We start from the raw sequence: 22,383 nt of genomic DNA, 5'->3' as shown, positions 1-22,383 counted from the left end.
TGTAAAAAATATAGACCCCTTCAGTTTCTCCATGTCTTTTTATAACAGACTTAATTTGTAATTGATAAATATATTTAATCTAACTTTTTGGCAACAATCTAGACAAAATACCCCATAATGGAAAAGCGAAATTCTTTCATAAATGTGTGCAAATGTATTCCATATGAACAACTGAAATACATAATGTACAAAAGTATTCAGATCTTTTCCCACAAGACTCAAAAGTGAGCTGAGAAGTGGTTATAAAAGGTTATATAAAATGTCTAAAACATAGAGTTTCTATAAGCTAATTTGGCTCCATCATTGAGAAACAGAAGTTTGGAACAAACTAAAGTTGCCTGTCCAGCCAAACTAAGTAACCGGAGCAAGAGGGGCCTTGGTCAGAAAGATGACCCAGTACCTAACGGCCACTCAAACAGAGTCAGTGTCTTTGCAGAGATGGAAGAACCTGCACACAATAAGATATTTATGTCAGAGTGACTAGATGGGAGGCACTCCTGAGTGAAAGGCATATAAAATGCCACTGGAAGGACTCCAAAGGCATTATGAAAAAGACTCTCCTGTCTGATGAGACCAAAACCAAACTATAGGTATCGAATACAAAGCAGTGGTCAGTGATTTCAGAAGTACAGTGATTGAGTGAATCTGTATTTTTCTTCTAGGAACCCTTATAGACAACATTGACACTTTTACGACCAGTGAGCCCAGCCATGGGCCCTGTGAACCATATTCTGTTGGCTATGACCCTGCCTGTGGTCCACAATTTTCTAATAATGTAACAGATTCTGAATGGAATTGAGGACAGGATTTTGACTGGGCATTGTAGGACATTCCCATTTCTGTTCTTTAACCACTCCAATGTTGCTTTGGTTTTGTGCTTGGGATCACTGTCTAAAAGGTGCATTTCCTCCCTGGCATCTGCTTTTTTAGAAGACTGAAGCTGGTTAATTTGCAGTATTTCACTGTATTTTCACAATCCTTCCTTTATTTTTAGAAAGATCCAGATTACCTGCATATAAAAGGCAACCACTTTTTTTTAAGTGAACCTGTTTAACCCTATTGAGAAGGCATCCCTGAAGAACTGCAGTTGTCTTGAAACCTAACCGATGTTATGAACAAAACAAAGTCACGGTCTGAGGAATTTTTATTCAGTACTCATAACTATGGTACAGTCAAACATTGATACGTGCAGAGTAATATGAAAAACGGATAAAGCATTTTCATAATATAAAAACTACAAATAAAATTGAGCTTAGCAAAAAGAAAGTTACTTTATTATTCTGAGCATACATCCAGTACTTTAGCAGGGCCACCATTCATCCAGAATCCTGAATCACAATGAAGGAGTCAAGTTCCAAGTACAGTAGCTGAAATGTCCAACACATATTACTGATAACAGCACCGTTCAGAATAACGACCTTGGTAAAAACAGATAATCCCCAAACATTTAAAAGCACTATCGGTAGAAACCTGGACTAAAACCATGAATGTCCCCAATTCATAATGCCTTCGTTTTCAGAATGTATACACGCAATGTGCAAATTATTATTTACCAAAAAAGAAAACAGTTATATACCATTTTTACATTCCAGTAATGCGCCATTTTTAAATGCTAGAATGTCTTGGAATGGTTTTCATGGCATCTTGGGTGACCTTATAATGGTTGTGCAGTTTAAGGCAGTGTTCAACAAGACAGCTCTACTTGGGGTAGACAGTGACCATGTCATAGCCTTCAGGTGGAGTCATACGCTCCCGAGCATGCTTCTCACAGTAGATTTGGTCCTCCACAAAGAAATGCCCTTTCTGTTTCAGGTTGACGTCACAATCGGAGCAGGTGTAGCACTCTGGGTGACGGAACTTGTCCCGCAACTTGACAACCATCCCACTGCGTGCAAGAGAAATGGGTAAGTCAGGTTGAGAAAATCATAACTCAATATAAAACCTCCCACAACTAAATTTTATTTGCAGTTATCTTCATGAGAATGTCATTACAGTGCATTTACACAATGTAGCTCTGAAACATCTGATAACATTTATAAAGGATTGAGTAAAAAAGTAGTTCTTGTTGGAAAATTGTCATTTTCATCAAGTGCTCTTAAACACAGTTGGTGGCATAAGCCCAGTATTGCGGCATGAGCCAACTGAAGTGATGTGACACAAAACCCTATTGTGTCAATCTCAATGAAACCAGAAGGAGGAGACAAACACCAGTAGAAAAACATTCAGGAAAAACTACAACCCTGCTTCCAAAAAGGTTGTGACGCTTTGTTAAATGGAAATAAAAACAAAATGCAAAGATGTGCAAATCATTTAAATCCTATATTCAATATAAAAAATGTACAAGGACAATGTATCAAATGTTGAAACAAATTTTGTTCTTGGAAAAATACATGCTCATTTTGAACTTGATGCCAGCAACACATGGCAAAAAAAGTTGGGAAGGCATTTTTACCACTGTGTTGCATCACTTCTTTTAACAACACTCTGAAAGCATTTGGGAACTGAGTCGACAAATTGCTGTAGTTTGGAAAGTGAGATGTATAGATGTATGTATACCCATTCTTGCTTGAAACAGGATTTCAGCTGCCCAACAGTTTCGGGGTCTCCTTGGTTTCATAATGTACCAAATGTTTTCAACAGGTGACAGGTCTGCACTGGAGGCAGGCCAGTTTAGCACCCAGACTCTTACTAAGGAGCCACGCTGTAATACAATGTGGTTTGGCATTGTATTGCTGAAATAAGCAAGACCTTCACTGAGAAAGATGTCTGAATGGCAGCATATATTGCTAAAAAAACATGCTGAACATATATTGTTCAGCATTACAGTCACTTATGTCATGTGCACTAAAGCACCCCCATAACATCACGGGTGCTGGCTTTTGAACTGTGCATTGATAAGCCGGGTGAACCCACTCCTCTTTAGCCTGGAGGGCGTGGTGTCCATGATTCCCAAAAATAATTTTAGATTTTGATTGTCAGACCACAGGACAGTTATCCACTTCGCCTCAGTCCATCTGAAATGAGCTTTGGCCCAGAGAAGGTGGTGGCGGTTCGGGATTTTGTTTATTTAAGGTTTCTTCTTTGCATGGTAGAGATTTAACTAGTTTTTGTGGATGCATGACTTTCTGTGTTCACAGACAATGGTTTTCTGAAGTTTTCCTGAGCCCATGCAGTGGTCCACTATAGAACCTTATCTGGTTTTAATGTAGTACTGCCTGAGAGCCCAAAGATCGTGGCCATCCAATATTGGTATTTGGCTTTTAACACACAATCATGTTACTGACCTGTTGCCAATTGACCTAATTAGTTGTGTGATATTCCACCAGGTAATATTTTTTAGCATTATACAACTGTTCCAGTCTTTTGTTGCCTATGTCCCAGCTCTTTTTAAACCTTTTGCTGGCATCAAAGTGGGCATACACTTTTCAAGAAACAATAAGATTTCTCAGTTTCAACAATAAATATGTTGTCTTTATATTAGTTTCTACAGAATATAGGGTTTAAATGACTTGCGCATCATTGCATTGTTTTAAATTTACATTTTATGCAGTGTCCCAACTTTCAGTTGGGACACAATCAGTTTCTATTGGATAACAAGGTTAGATTGAACAAATTCAGGTAGGTCCCTCACCGTTTGTTCAATAGAAACTAATAAAACATTGTCTGGCAGCATGACAACACCAGTCATTTTGTTTTATGGACAGCACATGAATTTGCCAGATTATGTCCTCATGTTTAATAGGGCATCTACTGAAGTGCGCTGCAACGCCTCACCTGAAATAAGGACATTATGTTAACTCACAAAGAGTTTTGTTCTAGAACTTGTCAGTCTTGTTTTTACCACATGACCCAAATTTTGCATTTGGATTTTGGTTGTCAATAGAAATCATTGGCATTGTATCCATATTAACAACAAATTAAATAAAAACTTAATAGTTCAGATGACATGCATTTTTGGCTGTTTACAAATCTGGGATAAGTACAGCCTATTAAGCGGTGTGTATACAGTGGGGAGAACAAGTATTTAATACACTGCCGATTTTGCAGGTTTTTCTACTTACAAAAATGTAGAGGTCTGTAATTTTCATCATAGGTACACTTCAACTGTGAGACACGGAATCTAAAACATAAATCACATTGTATGATTTTTAAATAATTAATTTGGATTTTATTGCATGACATAAGAATTTGATAACCTACCACCCAGTAAGAATTCCAGCTCTCACAGACCTGTTTGTTTTTCTTTAAGAAGCCCTCTTGTTCTCCACCCATTACCTGTATTAACTGCACCTGTTTGAACTTGTTACCAGTATAAAAGACACCTGTCCACACAATCAAACAGACTCCAACTTCTCCACAATGGCCAAGACCAGAGAGCTGTGTAAAGACATTAGGGATAAAATTGTAGACCTGCACAAGGCTTGGATGGGCTACAGGACAATAGGCAAGCAGATTGGTGAGAAGGCAACAACTGTTGGCGCAATAATTAGAAAATTGAAGAAGTTCAAGATGACAATCAATCTCCCTCGGTCTGGGGTTCAATGCAAGATCTCACCTCGAGGGGCATCAATGATCATGAGGAAGGTGAGGGATCAGCCCAGAACTACACGGCAGGACCTGGTCAATGACCTGAAGAGAGCTGGGACCACAGTCTCAAAGAAAACCATTAGTAACACACTACGCCGTCATGGATTAAAATCCTGCAGCGCACACAAGGTCCCACTGCTCAAGACAGCGCATGTCCAGGCCTGTCTGAAGTTTGCAACTGACCATCTGGAAGATCCAGAGGAGGAATGGGAGAAGGTCATGTGGTCTGATGAGACAAAAATAGAGCTTTTTGGTCTAAACTCCACTCGCCGTGTTTGGAGGAAGAAGAAGGATGAGTACAACCCCAAGAACACCATCCCAACCGTGAAGCATGGAGGTGGAAACTTCATTCTTTGGAGATGCTTTTCTGTAAAGGGGACAGGATGACTGCACCATATTGAGGGGAGGATGGATGGGGCCATGTATCGCCAGATCTTGGCCAATAACCTCCTTCCCTCAGTAAGAGCACTGAAGATGGGTCGTGGCTGGGTCTTCCAGCATGACAACGACCCAAAACACACAGCCAGGGCAACTAAGGAGTGGCTCCGTAAAAAGCATCTCAAGGTCCTGGAATGGCCTAGCCAGTCTCCAGACCTGAACCCAATAGAAAATCTTTGGAGGGAGCTGAAAGTCCGTATTGCCCACCGACAGCCCCGAAACCTGAAGGATCTGGAGAAGGTCTGTATGGAGGAGTAGGCCAAAATCCCTGCTGCATTGAGTGCAAACCTGGGTTTCAAACAAAGGTTTCTGTACCAAATATTAAGTTCTGCTTTTCTGATGTATCAAATACTTGTTCATGCGATAAAATGCAAATAAATTACTTAAAAATCATACAATGTGATTTTCTGGATTTTTGTTGTTCTTGTTTTTAGATTCCGTCACTCACAGTTGAAGAGTACCTATGATAAATATTACAGACTTCTACATGCTTTGTAATTGGGAAAACCCGCAAAATCGGCAGTGTATCAAATACTTGTTCTCTCCACTGTATATGAAGAATCTCAGAGCAGGTATGCACATTTTTGATCTCCTTGTCAAATGACTGATCAAAATGCAAAGTTTGCTGAATCAACATGAATAAATATTGCACTTACACAATCCCCGATCCGCATTTATCACAGATTGATAACTTGTCGGCATTTCCCACAGTTGAACCAATTTTTGTGGCTGGCGGTTTCACACTCCTAAACCCAGAGGGTTTATCAGTGTCTGTACAGGGGAAACATGATGGTTGGTTAGGCCACTTACCTATTGGCATTAAACATTTTGAAAACCCTAGATAAATATGGAGAAGAGGTTTTGAGATACTATACATTATGTCAGCAATCTTACAGGAGTATAGACTTCAATTGACTGTTTACATGCTTCTTGACTAGAAAGTTCCACCTGCATTGTTGTCAATATTGAGTTGCAGACCTAACATTGACAGAACAAGGCTATTCAAACTAAATACTCCAATTCAGAATTGATTGAAATAAAATGTAAAAGAATACTGGTAACATTTAAACCAATGAGGGTACAGACTTCTAATTGCCTAATTAATTCCATCTCCAAGAACTGCATGACAAAATTCTCATGCACTAGTGTCGTAACAGGCACACATTTCACAATTGTGCAACATCATTCCGGTGGTGGCAATCATTCATGCGTTTTATAATGCAAATTAACCTGACACGCAGGTCAGGAAAGGGCCAGGAAACATGTGGCTAAGAGCTGTTCTTAGTCACAACACATTGCAGAATGCCTGAACACAGCGCTTAGCCGTGGTATATTGGCAATGTATCACAAAACCCCAAGATGCCTATTGCGCTCATAAACCATTTACCAACATAATTACAGCAGTAAAGTCATGTGATGGCAAACCCGTGGTCCATAGTCTCACATTACAACTATCAGCATTCAGGATTCAAACCAGCTAGTTTATATGGAAAAATAAGTACCTGACTCTAGAATCTCCTGCAACACTTTGAATGAAGCAGACTGTCGAGGAGGTTCATCTGCCTCCTGGTTTTCCTGCAGCATTTTGTAGACCTCAGAATCGGCCACGATTGGTGGGCGAACACCTGATTTGTCTGGACTGAAAAACAAAATGAAGAGACTTTAATCTACAAAACAGTTAACAGATGATAATTCATGAAGGACACACAGAGAAGCAAATCAAAAGCCAAAACGCATAAAGATTGCCAAATTTTTTATTAACAACTACTGCAGATGTTGACTTATTCCAATACTATAGACATTTGACAAGTTGAAATGCTTTTCATTCTGCTACAGTTCAGTCTTGTCTTCAAGTGAAACGCATGCTCACTTGGATTGGAGCCGGTGACTGATGTGACCAGTCAAGAACATTCCACTTTCTGCGCCCTCAAATTCCTTGGTTTGATCACCAGAATATTGCAAGGTGAAGATTAAAGGCATTTGATTGTATCTGAGCAGACAACCTTTCTGTAGACTTCGTCAACAGTTACCTCATCAATAAAGACAAGTGAGCCAGTTTCAGCTGTACCAATACACACCCAAAACATAACTCACCTCCACCATTTAACAGATAAGTTGTGATTGCATGTGCAATAATGATACAAACACACCTGTGTAATAAGAGAAAGCTGGGAAGCAAATTGTCCAAACACTTTCAGTCCCCTTAATTGGGGGAAGGGGCATGTACAAAACATGCTGTTATTTCTAAATGGTTCATCTGTTATGGATGAAAATAGCCTCAAATAAAAGCTGACAGCATATATTTAACGCTAACCTCATTATATAGTTTAAAATCTGAAGTGCTGGAGTAAACAAGTGTTAAAGATGAAAGAACAAAACTTGTCTCACTGTCCAAATACTTAGACAGCTATATGTTTCAGATAATATCAGAATTGCGCTGCCTGTGTAAAAGCAGCCTTAAACAGAGAAATAATCTGATGAAATGTGTTGCAACGATGTAATTACAACCAGCTGGGATAAATCCTTACATGGTAGTGGGTTCGTTAACAGCTGTGGCATGGGTTTTAACATCATCAACGGCTGTGTTGAAGTCCTTGATGTTCGCTGAGGAGTACAGGCCGGCGGGATTGTTATACTGATTGGTGACCACCTTGGGGCTAAACCCAGCAAATGGCAGGGCACTCCTGTTGTGGGCAGAACCGATGTGTTTCACCTCCTGCAAGTTGTGTTAACCAGGTATACAGAAAGAAAATGGTAAATATAAAAAATTGCTCAACTAATTTGTTTATATTAGTGACAAAGGATATGAGAGTCAAGCTTATTTGGTACCCTTCCATATAATAGCCAATAAACAAGGGGCCAGACAGGTCTAAAATACGTTGACATGGAAACACACTGCTACTGTATTACAGCCAGTGAATTTACCAGCCACAAAAACCCATAATATCTTCAAATATAGCTCATGCTCCATGCATATTCTCACAACGAGATGACAAAAAGCAGGGATTTTGTGAGACTGGCTGTGGCTTCACACAAATGCATTCACACGAACATTGTGACGACCTCAATTGCATCACTCACTGCTTATGCAATCAAATGAACAGAGGGAAGTTTCCTAAAAGCTTTGTTGCACAGTCAAGCCATTTAGTCAAGTCATTTAGTGAATGTTGCTCATTCACTCACACAAATTGTTCCTCTGACATCTCAGAGAGAAATAAAAGTGCCACATTAGTGGCAATGCCACCTGGAAACTTATCCCAGGCCATTTGTCAGATTATAGTAACACAAATAATCAACCGAAAAGATATTGAAATGACTTGTATACATAAAACTAAAAACAGAAATACTGCAAACATATTCTGTGAACAAAATGCAATGGGTTATTAACTCCTCCTTGAAAGTTTGGGGGGACCGACAAATCACACGATTCCTACATGAATTCATACTGTGGCCTTGATTTTCCATTTAGTAGGCAGGAACTGGGTCTTGTGTCAGAGCCTGGCTGATAAAACTATGGTCTCCTAGGAAATCTCCTGTTGGGAAGTAAACAATGACTTCATTATTGGCAGTATCAAAACCCAAGCCTTTGTTTGTGCAGTGGGGATGTGTAAGGTTGCAGATAGTCGAAAGTTTCCTCTCTGTGAGCATGGGTTCTTTCAGCTAATACTCAATGACAGACAAGGGGAAATACCTCTGCGTCGACTTAATACCTCATTTTCTAACGGTACATTTGGTCTGAGTGACTATGAATGAGCTACAAACCTGTGGCTCCGTTGCAAGATTCATCTTGTAAGGGTTGGTCTTTCCTTCCTCTGAAGAGAGTGGTGACCACATTTTAGTTTCTGATCTAAAAGACAGTCAAACAATATTCAGTATTCAATGATAAACAATACACTTGACATATAATATACAGTACCAGTCAAAAGTTTGGACGCACCCACTTGTTCAAGGGTATTTCTACAGTCTTATGAAAAAGTTTGGGCACCCCTCTGAGGCTGCATAATAATTTACTCTGTCATCACAGAAAATTATCACAGTGGCATGCCATTCATTTTCTAATAAAAGCTGAGTACTGGGGTATTTTCCAGACAAAGAGTTTTAGTGTAGCAATATTAAGTTGTATGAAATTAAATCAGATGTGAAAAATAGGCTATGCAAAAATTTGGGCACCCTTGTAATTTTGTTGATTGGAATACCTGTAACTACTTAGCACTGATTAATTGGAACACACGATTGGTTTGGTGAGCTCATTAAGCCTTGAACTTCATAGACAAGTGCATCCAATCATGAGAAAAGGTATTTAAGGTGGCCAATTGCAAGTTATTGTTCTCTTTGACTCTCCTCTGAACTGTGGCAACATGGGGGGCCTCAAAACAACTCTCAAATGATTCAACATTATGGTTTAGGGGAAGGCTACAAAAAGCTATCGCAGAGATTTAAGCTGTCAGTGTCCACTGTGAGGAACATAGTGAGGAAATGGAAGACCACAGGCACAGTTCTTGTTAAGGCCAGAAGTGGCAAGCCAAGTAAAATATCGGAGAGGCAAAGTGGAAGGATGGTGAGAACAGTCAAAAACAGCCCACCGACCACCTGCAAAGACCTACATCATCATCTTGCTGCAGATGGTGTCACTGTGCATTGTTCAACAATTCAGCGCACTTTGCACAAAGAGTAGTTGTACGGGAGAGTGATGCGGAGGAAGCCTTTTCTGCACACACGCCACAAACAGAGTCGCTTGAGGTATGCAAACGCACATTTGGACAAGCCAGCTTCATTTTGGAATAAGGTGCTGTGGACTGATGAAACAAAGACTGAGTTATTTGGTCATAACAAGGGGCGTTATGCATGGCGGCAAAAGAACACAGCGTTCCAAGAAAAACACTTGCTACCCACAGTAAAACTTGGTGGAGGTTCCATCATGCTGTGGGGCTGTGTAGCCAGTGCCGGTACTGGGAATCTTGTTAAAGTTGAGGGTTGCATGGATTCCACTCAATATCAACAGATTCTTGAGAATAACGTTGAATAATCAGTTACAAAGTTGAAGTTACGCTGGGGCTGGATATTTCAACAGGACAATGACCCAAAACACTGCTCAAAATCTACCTGGGCATTTATGCAGAGGAACAAGTACAATGTTCTGGAATGGCCATCCCAGACCTGAATATCATTGAGAATCTGTGGGATGATTTGAAGCGGCCTGTCCATGCTCGGCAACTATCAAACCTAACTGAACTGCAGATGTTTTGTAAGGAGGAATGGTCAAAAATACCTTCATCCAGAATCCAAACAGTCATTAGAGGCTATAGGAAGTGTCTAGATATTGATGTGATTTTTCAGTTGGGATGCCCAAATGTATGCACCTGTCTAATTTCATTTTGATGCATATTGCACATTTTCTGTTCATCCAATAAACCTAATTTCACTACTGAAATATTACTGTGTCCATCAGTTAATTGATAGATCAAAATGAAATTGCTGATCCAAACACCCAATTATTTATAAGTGGAAATCATGGAAATTGTCAGGGGTGCCCAAACTTTTTCATATGACTGTATATATACACTGAACAAAATAATAAGCGCAACACTTTTGTCTTTGCCGCCATTTATCATGAGCTGAACTCTAAGATCTAAGACTTTTCCATGTACACAAAAGGCCTATTGCTCTCAAATATTGTTCACAAATCTGTCTAAATCTGTGTTAGTGAGCATTTCTTTGCCGAGCTAATCCATCCACCTCACAGGTGTGGCATAACAAGATGCTGATCAGACAGCATGATTATTGCACAGGTGTGCCTTAGGCTGGCCACAACAAAAGGCCGGACTCAAACTAAGGTAGAGATTTCAACTGGTCTGGTGTCCATTCCATGTTTCTTGGCCCAAGCAAGCAACCTTCGGATTGGTCAGTCAAATTTATTTCAATCAATCAAATATAAAGCCCTTTTTACAACAGCAGTTGTCACAAAGTGCTTTACAGAGACACCCGGCCTTAAACCCCAAGGAGCAAACAACAGTAGTGCTGAATTTCATTGGTGTCCAAATGGATTGGTGTCCTTCAATAGTGGTTTCTTTGCAGCAATTTGACTATAAATGCCTGATTCATGCAGTCACATCTGAATATATAATGTGGAGATGTTTCTGTTACTTGAAATTTATGAAGCATTTATTTGTGCGGAAATCTGAGGTACAGTTAATTTCCGATTTCTGTGGCTGGTAACGGTAACTAATTTATCCTTTGCAGCAGCAGTAACTCTGGGTCTTCATTCCTGTGGAGGTCCTCATGAGAGCCAGTTTCATCATAGTGCTTGATGGTTTATGAGACAGCATTTGAAGAAACGTCCAAAGTTCTTAACATTTTCTGTATTGACTGACCTTCATGTCTTTAAGTTATGATGGACTTTTTTTTGCTTATTTGAATTGTGCTTGTAATAATTACTACTACAGTACAGACATATTGATGATCTTCTGAAAATCCACCGTACCTTGGCACCCTCTGTATATCTAACCTAACACATTAAGGAAATTCCATGAACTAATTTAACAACGCACAGCTGTTAATTGAAATGCATTCCAGGTGACTACCTCATGAAGCTGGTTGAGAGAATACTAAGTGTGCAAAGCTGTCATCAAGGCAAAGGGAGGCAACTTTGAAGTTTGAAATGCATTTTGACCTGTGTGACACTTTCTAGGTTACTGCATGGTTCCATGAGTTATTTCATAGTTGAGGTATTGCTGTCATTCTAGATGTATAAAATAGTAAAAAGAAATAAACATACCCTTGAATGTGTAGGTGTATCTGCAATTCAAACTTTAAAACAGCAGCCATGCTTAAAGAAACAGACCTTGATAAATGTAATCAATAAAATGAATATATAGATCTAGGAATTCAAAATCTGACCATACATGATCATATAGTACTGCCTGGAAGTATGTGAAGCCCACAGGCATGGTCAATATTTTTTTATAAAACATTTCAATAAACCATATAAATTCATTGAATAGCTTGTGGCACCTCCATAAGCAGCGACAATTTGGAGTAAACATCAATAGCCACTAATCAATCTCTGAAATGTATTTTTGGGGGAATTGTTGCCCACACCTCTTACGGAAATCATCCAACTGATGGTTTGAGGGGTGTCTGGCATGTTGTGCCTGCTACAGGTCCAGCCATAGTATTTCGATTAGATTAAAGTCAGGACTTTGACTTGGCCAACCTAAAACACAAATCCTTTAGAAGATTTGATGCCCCAGATCTCGACATTGCCACCATACTTGACTGTTGGGATAAGGTTCTTTTGATGGTTGGAAGTGTTGTTTTTTTGACAAACAGCAGTTTTGGTAGTGACCAAAATGCAAAGTTTTGGATTTCCAGAGAATTGACTTCCAGAAATCATAAGGTTCATCCAGGTGGTTCCTGGCAAAGTAAAGATGTGGAGTCTGGTTCTTTTACAGCAGAGGCTTTTTCCAAGTAACCATCTAATGAATGCCATTTCAATTCAGTATTATTCTTGTTCCAGCATGCACAGTAACCTGAGATGTAGAAAGGGAGGTCTGTAAATCTCCAGATGTTATGTTTGGATTGGCATTTACCTGATTTATTATTTTTCTTTGGGCTATTTTGGAAGGGAATCCACTCCTAGGCCGAGTTGCTGTCATGTTAAATGATGTGCCTCACAGTGGAATGAGGGAGCTCAAATATTTTGAGATGGTTCTATAGCTTTCCCTAGACTGATCTCACTACCCTTTTATGTTCTTTGAGTTTTCCTTTCCTCTTGGCAAATTTCGTAAACCCTGCAAATCAGTATCATTAACTTGATGTCTTTCACCTGATGTGGTTATCTGTACTTCTGAAGAACTGATACATGATATTTACACATCCAAATCCATAGAATACTGCAACATGTCTAAGCAACTCTTTACCTGTCGATGGAGAGTGTCATATCCTCTACACAGCCTTTGATCTTATTCTGTGCCTGCAGGTGAGTCATATTCTCAGTAGGCTCTCCGTCTATGGCCAAGATCTGATCCCCAATTGAAAGATTGGCTTGGGCCGCCTTACTGCCAGGAGTGACCTGAAATGAGCAATACATAATCAAGAATAATTTGACTTAGACTGGGACAGAGCAAGGATCCACTGGCCAACCTTCTCAGTGTCCCAGGTTATGAGGTAAACATAGGTACAGCCCAACTTAAGAATGATCAACTGTACAGTCGATTTTGGTGACAGGTCAACAATTTGAAATGCTGGTTAAAAAAGGAAAAGCTTTACTTGCTAGTTTTAGCTCAGAAGGTGTCAGTTTTGAAAACAACCCACACCATATTATTTATAATCTAGGATAAGAATTTGAATTTAGTAGTCATTCATTTGGTTTCATCTGTAGACCTCAATACACCTTCCAAGTATTTCCCCAATGTGTACTTCTGAGTCAACGTTGTGGGCAAGTTCAGGCCAAACGTTATTTAGGTTACGAAAACAGTGGGAAATTCAGTGCCCCACCTATGAAAATGTTGAGAAACACTGCAGTCTCAAGGGATGTGATGTGCACTGTTGCATACCTACCAAATGTGCCTAAGGTAAATAAATATTTGATTTTTAATGCCCTTTCAGATGGACACAATGGTCAAGAGCTATACCAGGATAGTTTTATTGTCCCAACAATGGATGATTACCATCTAGAAATAGACTAGGCCATAGGGGGCACAATACAAACTGTGAAGCTGGTTTGTCATTGAAAAATAGTTTAGTAAAACATTTTATTAAACGTCCGTCTTCTACATTGACCCAAGTCCCGGACACCTAAATGGCATTAGACATAGCACAAATGTATTTGCTTCCCTCGCGACTGTTGTAGTGTGGGGAAGTTGCGCTACGGACGATTACAATTGTCAGATGCCGTTATCCTGGAACAACAGATTACCAAGTCACATATTCTTTAAAATAACGCTTACCCGCGAGATAGTCAAGGGTTGATCAAAATCCTTCCCACCAACTAGACGGAATCCCCAAGGCCCAGGACCTTGCACGACCACTTTTAGAGGCATTGCCAAGGTTTTTCCAAACTTGCCGAATCCGAGTAATAATAAAATAAGTGTTACGTTTTGCCAGATGTGATGTGTAATCACACTGAACAAACTTCAAGCCTGGTTTGTAGCTAGAAGGGTAGGTTCACATAGCAAAGCTGAACGAATAGTTTCTGAAGTGTCCACGCTGATAAGAACGATTTCCGATGTTTGTTGAAGGATGTGCCATTACGTCACCACGTTATTTGCAAGCTTACCATTTATGGTAGAGGCAAATTCCAGGATGTGGAATGTGCCGCTCCCAAAACCTTGAATTCCTGGCACTGGCTCCATTATCAACCGACAAACTGAAACTTGTCCTGAAGTGAAGATTACTAATGGATTTCTCATGTCTTTATAGCAACCCTAAACTTTATACCTGTGTCACGTTCAGAGGTTAAGCTAAGCTAGTTCTTAGGGTTTGCACTGTTGTTTAGTTTTCCAAAACAATATAAACATGTTTTCAATACCCACTGTCCTATATCCCATCCATTATTGATTATATGATCTGTTTAATCCAGGACATCACTGGAGGTTTTGACTCCATTGTGTGTAAAGTGTGTGGCTGTAAGAAATGATCAGAATAAGCTTAGTCCTAAAACTAAACAATTCTGTATTTTTTAAATTTCTCGTTAAACAAGCTGTTCATAAGTTCAACCTTTTATGAGACATTAAGATATGCTACATCAGAATGCTTTATATAGTTTATTAAATATTGCATAATATGGAAATCACAGCAGTAAATTGTGTTGTCTTTATTTTAGTATTGACATTTGTAACAGCACTGCAAAGCAAACAAACAAAACCTGTTGCAGGCTGTGCATCTCGGCAAACTAAAGAACACATCCTTATGATTATAAATCATTTATTTGAAGCAATGTGTCACACTTTAGTCTAGGTACTGGTACATTAACTATTGGGTTCTTAGTACATGTCTCAACACAAAGAGTTATTGAAAAAAAACAAGTTACATCCTTAAATATGACATATGGATACTACTCTGTGTCAGTAAAAGAAAATTAAAATGAGGCACAATTTGCATCTGCCATAAGGCATTACGATTCTCACAAAATGTCAGCCTAATGTTCCTTCATGCATGACACTGTCTGTGCTCAATAACACTTCACTCTGTGCTTTGTCCAAAAAAAGGCCTTCAGGTAATTAAACTGGAACAACTGATAGAGCTTTGTGTGACTTTTGCCATCACTTACATTCCATACTTCTATTTTATACATATTTACAATTGTGCCAAGCTGTTTAATAGTTTACATGTTATTACAAGCTGAAAACACAGAGCCTTTAAACATAATGGGTGTATACAGTACTCCAAAACCATACATTCATACATCCTGCGATGTTGCATGGAGCACATGATCACATCAACGTTCTACACTGGCTTGTGAGTCTATGCTACCAACAGAAGCGTTATTTTCTTGTTGCCAAAGTCATTCAGTCCTTGTAAAGTTGTCGCTGGACCTTACTCTGTGAAGTTGGTTTCAACTTTGGATGTAACTGTCTCAGTGTTGGGAGATTGGTAATATTAGCTATAGCCTAAGTGTTAGCATTAGGGAAACCACAGATTGAAATAGAACACTTTGTGTTCTACTGCATCTGAATAGGTTTAATTTCATTCTCAGACATGTTAGCGATGTGCCCAATAGCCTGGGGACACGGTTACTATGCGGTTAACAGCTCGCAGCTGAGTCACAATAAATCCACTGAGTTATCCTTCAGACACAAAAGTAATGGCAGCTATGTACAGCAGACCCTGCAGGGAAATACTGATTTGCAAACATATGAATCACCATACATTACTCTCTGAAAATAAAAAAATATTGCAAGATAGTCAACATTGTAAGGCAATTCCTATGAAGTTCTTAAAGAAAAAAAGTTATTTTAAAGAACTCCTTGAATAATATACCCCCTCAAAATTCAACCACAAACGTTTTTCATTATAAGTGTATCGCAAAAGGGTTAATGTGAAGATCCAATCTTCAAATAACCTTTTCTTTTCAACACCTCTACATTTTAAGAATATACTAAAATGAAAGTCACATGATTATGTAGAGGCAAATTTGTATAATGTAATTGATTTGATAAAAACAACTGCCACATACTATAAGTGTGTATTCTCATCAATGTTGGCTGCAAATAATAAACAAGCTTGAGTTGGCTGTTGTATGGACTCATGTAAACGACAAACAAATAGTTTAACAGCAGTCAGTTGAATAAACAGGCATATATTATTAATGATTTTCAACTGTGGGATTCAACTCCTGAATTCTGATGAACTGAAAGCTGTGAAATACAACAGGAATGACTAATAACTACTTGTTCCAAATGAATTGGTAATTATTTTATAATAGAAAATAAGGGATCTCAACATTTTGTGGTATACTACTAATACTCCAGGGCTATGATCTGTATCAATCAATCAAATGTATTTATAAAGCCCTTTTTACAACAGCAGTTGTCACAAAGTGCTTTTACAGAGACACCCGGCCTTAAACCCCAAGGAGCAAACAACATTAGTGTTGAATCTGTATGCAGGTATGCAGGTTGGATTGTGCTTTTAAATAGATTCAAACCATACCAATGTATCTTGTCAATGCCAATCATCACTGCACTACTTTAGCTAATCTTGTCACGTTGAGAAATACAGATAAGTAGCAAATAGTCAACATCTTCATCATCTTCATCCCCCAAAGATTTAGTGAAGATGAAACAGTATTAGTAGTTTGATGTTGATAGTCTTACACACGGGTACTCTTTTCAGGATCCTTTTTATTGTCGTTACAAACTCAAATCTCCTGCTGACAAGTAAACTAAGACTACTGTCACTTGTAAAATATAGGCTACTGCTGAAGAACAGCTGAGTCATAATAAGCCTAAGGAAGAATTTGTTAGAAGTAGACATCCTTTTTTCACTGAATCCACCAGGTTTTCACTGATGTTACTAGTTTGCTAATCTTTAATATTAGAGAATTAGCTTTTTCCTCCCAGGAAGACTACTCAGGTGCTTTTAAGCATTCCAATTCTTACTTTTGCAACATGATATTTTTGTACATGGTGCCTGACTGTGATATCAGAATTCACAATATTTTTCCTTCAGAGAGCAATCCTGTTTGGAGATATGTAATAATTTTCTTGAAGTACCTAGGTGTCATTGGAACGAGGATAGCATCGATACAGTTTTGTGCTCTACATAAGCTTAATAATCTTAGATGTGATTCTACATGATACACTGATGTTAATATGTAGTCAATCGAATATCCGAAAAGGCCTGTGTATCCTACAATACAGGAATATGTCAAATGTAAAACATTTAATGCTCTCAATTCAAATCAGCTGTTACTCAAACCAAGAGTTAACTTTTGCGAGAATGAATGAATTGGTTTTGCAATAAAAACCCAAACCTACAATTATAGTTGGAGAAATGTCCAGAAATGACCACAGGGCTGAAAGTTAAGTGCTTTAAAAAGAGTGACTTACCACGCCTGTCCTGTGTTTCCACTGGACAGTCTAACTAAGCTAGCAGTATGCAACCAGCTACCTAACATTCATTATCAAAGATCAGACAGAGAATGTTCCTTCTAAATTTAAGGGACATATATGCTGTAAAGGATGACAGGTAAAAAATTAGGTCCCTATATTGTATTACATTTGCTCATTCATTTTGATCACAAACAGCCTTTGCTCACTATCTCTCTCATCATTCAAATGATCTCCATGAGGTATGTACATAGCACAGACAGCCTTCATTATTGCACTCAAACCTTTCAATGAACAGATAGGTTTTCTAACATTAGCTAATGTGTTTTAACATTTCCAGATTTCTATCATGCACATGTACTTGCTCAAATTATAGTACAAACCTTAGAAGGCAGAGGCAATACTAAAATGGCATTGGAAGCTTTTGGACTACACTGAGGTATGAATTTGTATCTATTTTAAGTACACTACAAGCCTTCTTTGTCACAAACATAGTTTTATAGCTTTCAGTGAATTCTGAGCAAACAAAACCTATAAAGCCATTCCACAATGATTTACAACATAGCAGGCACATACAAATGTGTTTCCAAAATGTTAGCTGAGGCCAATGTTTTTTTATACATTAAACCAATATGGTCTGTTGAACACTGTCCAAGTATACACTAGCCTGATATCTTCATGGCATGTCCAACCAGACACTAATGATAACTAGGTTTTCCTAAGAAAAACATGAGTCTTCTAGACAACGTTAGCGAGTCTTCAAACTTCAAATGTATCTGTATTCAACGTTGATCAAAAATACTTCAGCCAAAAAAGCTCTTACTTCTCCAGGAAATGAACCACAACCATCCATTTGAGCCCTCCTGATCCGACACAGAGGTTAAAAGATCCACACTTGATCCATTAACTTTTATGCTGCTGACCCCCCATAGAAATGGACCTGTGCTTTAAACCTACTTTATATTGTAGGTTAACAATCACAATGACACTTTCAATGACTACATATACTGTACAAGAATAGTATATACAATATATGTGCACCCATATTTTAGGACTTCCATAGTCAGAATATTGTATGATAAATTCATGTACAACGGAGGATATGGATAGCTTGCCTACTGTAAACATCACTTGTGATGTTTGGGCAGTGAGTCAACAGCTAGCCTTCTCCAGGCTTCGCCTCATGCACATTAACATACCTCACACCAAACTGATCACTTACACCAGACAACCTTATTCACCAGGCTAAATGACTATTCTAATTTTAAACAGCCAAGCGCAATAGTAATGATTTCCCAACACTAGACAAGAAACCGAGGGTTAGAGCTAGGTTCTCCCCACAATAGAAATGTTTATGGGGTAGGTTACAATTTGACCTCTTTAACATAATTTCCGGGAAAAGTGCCAAACTGTTTTGTCCGCTTCGAGGTACCTGCGAAGGAAAAAAAATACAATAACTGTAAGTTTTTGCAATAAAACCTCCCTACTGAGGCCAAACAATGACCTTGTCTATGTGGTAATTTCAGAGAAACTATGCAAATGTCAATTTCACCCTCTACTGTAAACCTGTGCCTCTATATGAATGAATATGACAACACTGTGATAGAGTGAAACGTTTATCTACGGGGAATCCGTCCTGAAGCCCCACACGTACCCACAAACCAGCCGTCATCACACTTCTCCATGACACTGACAAGATCTCCCTCCTGCAGCTCTAGCTCATCCTCATTCTGTGGCACGTAACTGTACAAAGCCTGGAAACTGCAGAACAACACAACGGGAAGTCAGAAACACAAGCCCCAAAAGGGACTTGACAGACACAGCATCCAAAACCAGACCAGATGTGTACGTACCAGACCTGAGTCATGTTCATTTGGGCACCAAATGGAATGAAAACAAGTGAATCTGGGGAGGACTATTTCCAGTAATCCTGGAAAAGGCTTTTCCAAGTTGCGGGCCCTAATGAACGTGACTCTTGAACCGAGGGCCTTATAGCCTTTAGTCAGAGCACAACCGTGCAAGAGTAACTGAGTGCCCAGGACTCAGACTAGGCATGGAGGCATCAGACGTCCGTACTCACATTCCACAGCTGAGACGGCTGGGCTCCGGGCTGCTGCTGTGGGACTGGGGTTGCTGGGAAATGATGAGAGATGTTTTACTGGGGTGAAGGGGGGGCAGGAGCCCGTGGAGGACAGAGTCATGGGGGTTCGGGGAGAGGTTGCTGCAGTACCTCACTGAGGTCTCGGCTATATTTATGATCTCATTACACACTGCCTCCTAGTGACGGCAGGCAGGTCAGAGGTCAGACAGAGCATTCCGGGAATATGCAGAGAATTCCCAGTCACCCGAGAAGGACAGGAGAGATGAAAGAGTTGGGTGGAAGGGCGAGGCAGGAAGTTAAAGGGTGTACAGGAAGTAGGAAGGTAGGACGTCCAGTAAGTAGCAAGGCATGGGGGGTCCGTTAGAAACCAAGAGAAGAGACAGGGGGCGGAGTCCGGCCGAGAGGGGGAAAGCATGAAAAGGTAAGACATTAAAATGAGAGGCATGTAAAATGTACACAGACACAATGAAATATTAGTTTCATGACCGTATTGATAACAGTAGGACGTGCATTATCAGTAGCAGGGAGAGGATTACATCAAGGTCATGCGTGAACGTTGTGGAATTCATCCCATTGATGTTTTTTGCAGAAACTCAACCAACTCTGAAGAGTGATGAGGTTCAGGATACAACGTTAAAGATTAGATTTGTGATGAGTTTATTATATTCTTTGGACAGTTATGAGTTAAAGGGAGCATTTATCATAGATCATGAAACATGAATCCCCGCATGAATATAACTGGTTCCAAATTCAGATGTAGTATCATTGACCATGACTTGTAAATCAACACCTTACCGCAAATGAGTTAGCGTTGACGTTGTTGTCCTGAATGTCAAACAACATGACAGGGCTTCTGGAGGTTCTTCCATGGTAGTCGCTCTCATTCTTCGCCAGCTGTAAAATGAGCACACACAAATTAGACTACAGATTGCAAACAGAAATTCAAGTATGTAGGATGCAATTGATTTCCAACAGCGTGCTGTGAAGACAACTGACAGTTGACAGACCATTCACATCCATAGACATAGCGTATCACTTAAACAAAAGTAATTTTTTATTAAAAACATTTATAAACTTGTTTGTGATTATTCCAAAAGGAATCTGGATCATATCTGCATATTGTGATACTATCTATTATAAAAAAGGGGGTTTATAACTTTCAAGAAATTTCAAGAAATGTTCTGAGATGTTTAATTGCAACTGACCTAGCCCCAAAAATATTTACTGTATACATAATTTACTGTAGAAATGAAATAAATGTACTCTTCTATGACAATATTTTCCAACATTACTTTATAATAGCAGGAATCTAGAGACTATTTTCTGAATTGTTCAACAACACTTGTCAATTCAAATCATACATGATCACTGGGTTTTCATTCCAAATACCTGAGGAGACAAATCTTCATTAAAAACCTAATTTAACACTCAAACATGTGCACGTTAGTACAGCACGCACCAAAAACTCATGCAGACCAAAATATCCCACCAACTGCACCAGACACGGGGCAACTTTAAGCCAACTAGTCATCAATCACAAGCTACATTCCGCAATTGTGAATGGACAGGTGGCAACAGCGAAAACATTATCGTGGCTCACAGCGGTGACTCCAGGCGCGCTGTGCCCAGGGATGCAACACTGCACACCATGCGGTGAACCAGGTACCTCTGCTGGGCTGTTTTGCTGGTTGCCCAGGGCTTCGCGGCCACTGCCCCTGTCTACCACCCCCCCCCCCCTCTCCGTCAACTCCCTCTCCAGGACGCTCAGGGGACTGGTTCCTGTCAGCCAGCTCTCCAAGCCCGCCCCTCCGCAGGGGCTCAGGCTGCGGGACAGCCGAGGAGAGGGAGGGGAGAGCAGGAAGTCCTCCCCCTGGGGAGGGGTGAAGGTGAGATATGGGGTGGCCGAGCCAGGGCGGGGTGGGTAGGGCGGCGGCAGGGGGGAGGCCCCGGGAGAAGCCCCGGGGGAGGCGCCGTACTGGCTGCTGTAGACATAAGGCAGCGGGCTGGCCGACATGGAAGGGGGCAGGTACTCGCCCCAGCGGTAAGCCTCAGAAGGGCGCGGGGGAAGAGGAGGGGTGGGGGCCGACGGTGGGCTGGCCCCCCCGATGGTCAGGGAGATCCACTCAGAGGAGATGGACTGGACCTCAGGGGAGACGGAGCGGCGGGGGGAGCGGGGTAAGGGCATGGGGGATGTGGTGAGCCGATTGTTACGGATACGGTTCAGCTTATTGACCAAAATTGAAATCCAACATGAGAGAGAAACACAGAGACAGAAAAAGAGAGATGGAAAGGAGGAGGAAAAGACATAGAAAGGAAAGTTGAAACAATAAAATGTGAATGAACAAATGCAAATAATAAAGCCAATATAATATTTATAATAGAGCACCAAAGTAAAACAAAACAACTAAGTGGCAATATACATTTGGAGAGTATGGGAATGGTTGTATATACGGACAGAAAGGTCCACAAAAGAGAAAGTGTCTGAGGACTTTGCCATTACCTGAGGCGATGCGTTGAGGCTGCGATGAGGTGATTGGCCAATGGGGGCATCTGGATAATCTAATCCATTTTTGACTCTGGGTCGTTTGTGCACCTCAATGTAGGTGACAGGAAAGATACCCTGGCGATTGGTGCCTGAGACTTTGCCCTCATACCAGTTCTCATCAACCCTGCGAATCAGGGTGATTCTCTCTCCCTGCAGACATA

The 22,383-nt window shown here is 40.1% G+C and overlaps 2 protein-coding genes across 2 annotated transcripts in view; both read right to left on the bottom strand.

Moving 5' to 3' along the window:
* Nucleotides 1-1,126: 1,126 nt before the first annotated feature.
* pdlim1 (PDZ and LIM domain 1 (elfin)) lies at nt 1,127-14,398 on the bottom strand. The gene is made up of 7 exons (XM_010901530.5): nt 13,974-14,398; nt 12,945-13,096; nt 8,788-8,872; nt 7,554-7,741; nt 6,528-6,664; nt 5,682-5,796; nt 1,127-1,885 (listed from the first exon to the last, which is right to left on the bottom strand). The coding sequence occupies exons 1-7, from the start codon at nt 14,064-14,066 to the stop codon at nt 1,699-1,701; spliced, it is 957 nt and encodes a 318-aa protein (XP_010899832.1). The 5' UTR covers nt 14,067-14,398; the 3' UTR covers nt 1,127-1,698.
* A 376-nt stretch (nt 14,399-14,774) lies between these two features.
* Nucleotides 14,775-22,383, bottom strand: part of LOC105028653 (sorbin and SH3 domain-containing protein 1) — a 52,529-nt gene continuing 44,920 nt past the window's right edge. Inside the window, exons 23-28 of the mRNA XM_029120483.2 lie at nt 22,178-22,372; nt 21,344-21,901; nt 20,473-20,571; nt 19,657-19,853; nt 19,231-19,337; nt 14,775-19,008 (exon numbers count right to left, since the gene is read on the bottom strand). Of these exons, the coding sequence (XP_028976316.2) occupies nt 18,941-19,008; nt 19,231-19,337; nt 19,657-19,853; nt 20,473-20,571; nt 21,344-21,901; nt 22,178-22,372 (1,224 nt within the window). The 3' untranslated portion in view covers nt 14,775-18,940. The remainder of the gene's footprint in view (nt 19,009-19,230; nt 19,338-19,656; nt 19,854-20,472; nt 20,572-21,343; nt 21,902-22,177; nt 22,373-22,383) is intronic.

The sequence above is a fragment of the Esox lucius genome, chromosome 6 (genome assembly GCF_011004845.1).
Source record: "Esox lucius isolate fEsoLuc1 chromosome 6, fEsoLuc1.pri, whole genome shotgun sequence".
NCBI classification, from domain to species: Eukaryota; Metazoa; Chordata; class Actinopteri; order Esociformes; family Esocidae; genus Esox; species Esox lucius.
The sequence above is the reverse complement of the archived record's forward strand: the minus strand, read 5'-3'. Positions and strand labels throughout refer to the sequence as shown.

Excerpts from the sequence above, each read along its gene's own strand:
- pdlim1 (XM_010901530.5), bottom strand. The coding sequence starts at position 14,066 with ATGCCTCTAAAAGTGGTCGTGCAAGGTCCTGGGCCTTGGGGATTCCGT. Across the intron at positions 6,665-7,553 it reads GTTAACGAACCCACTACCAT|TCCAGACAAATCAGGTGTTC; the intron begins GTAAGGATTTAT and ends TTTGTTTTTCAG. Across the intron at positions 1,886-5,681 it reads AAATGCGGATCGGGGATTGT|TGGGATGGTTGTCAAGTTGC; the intron begins GTAAGTGCAATA and ends TCTTGCACGCAG.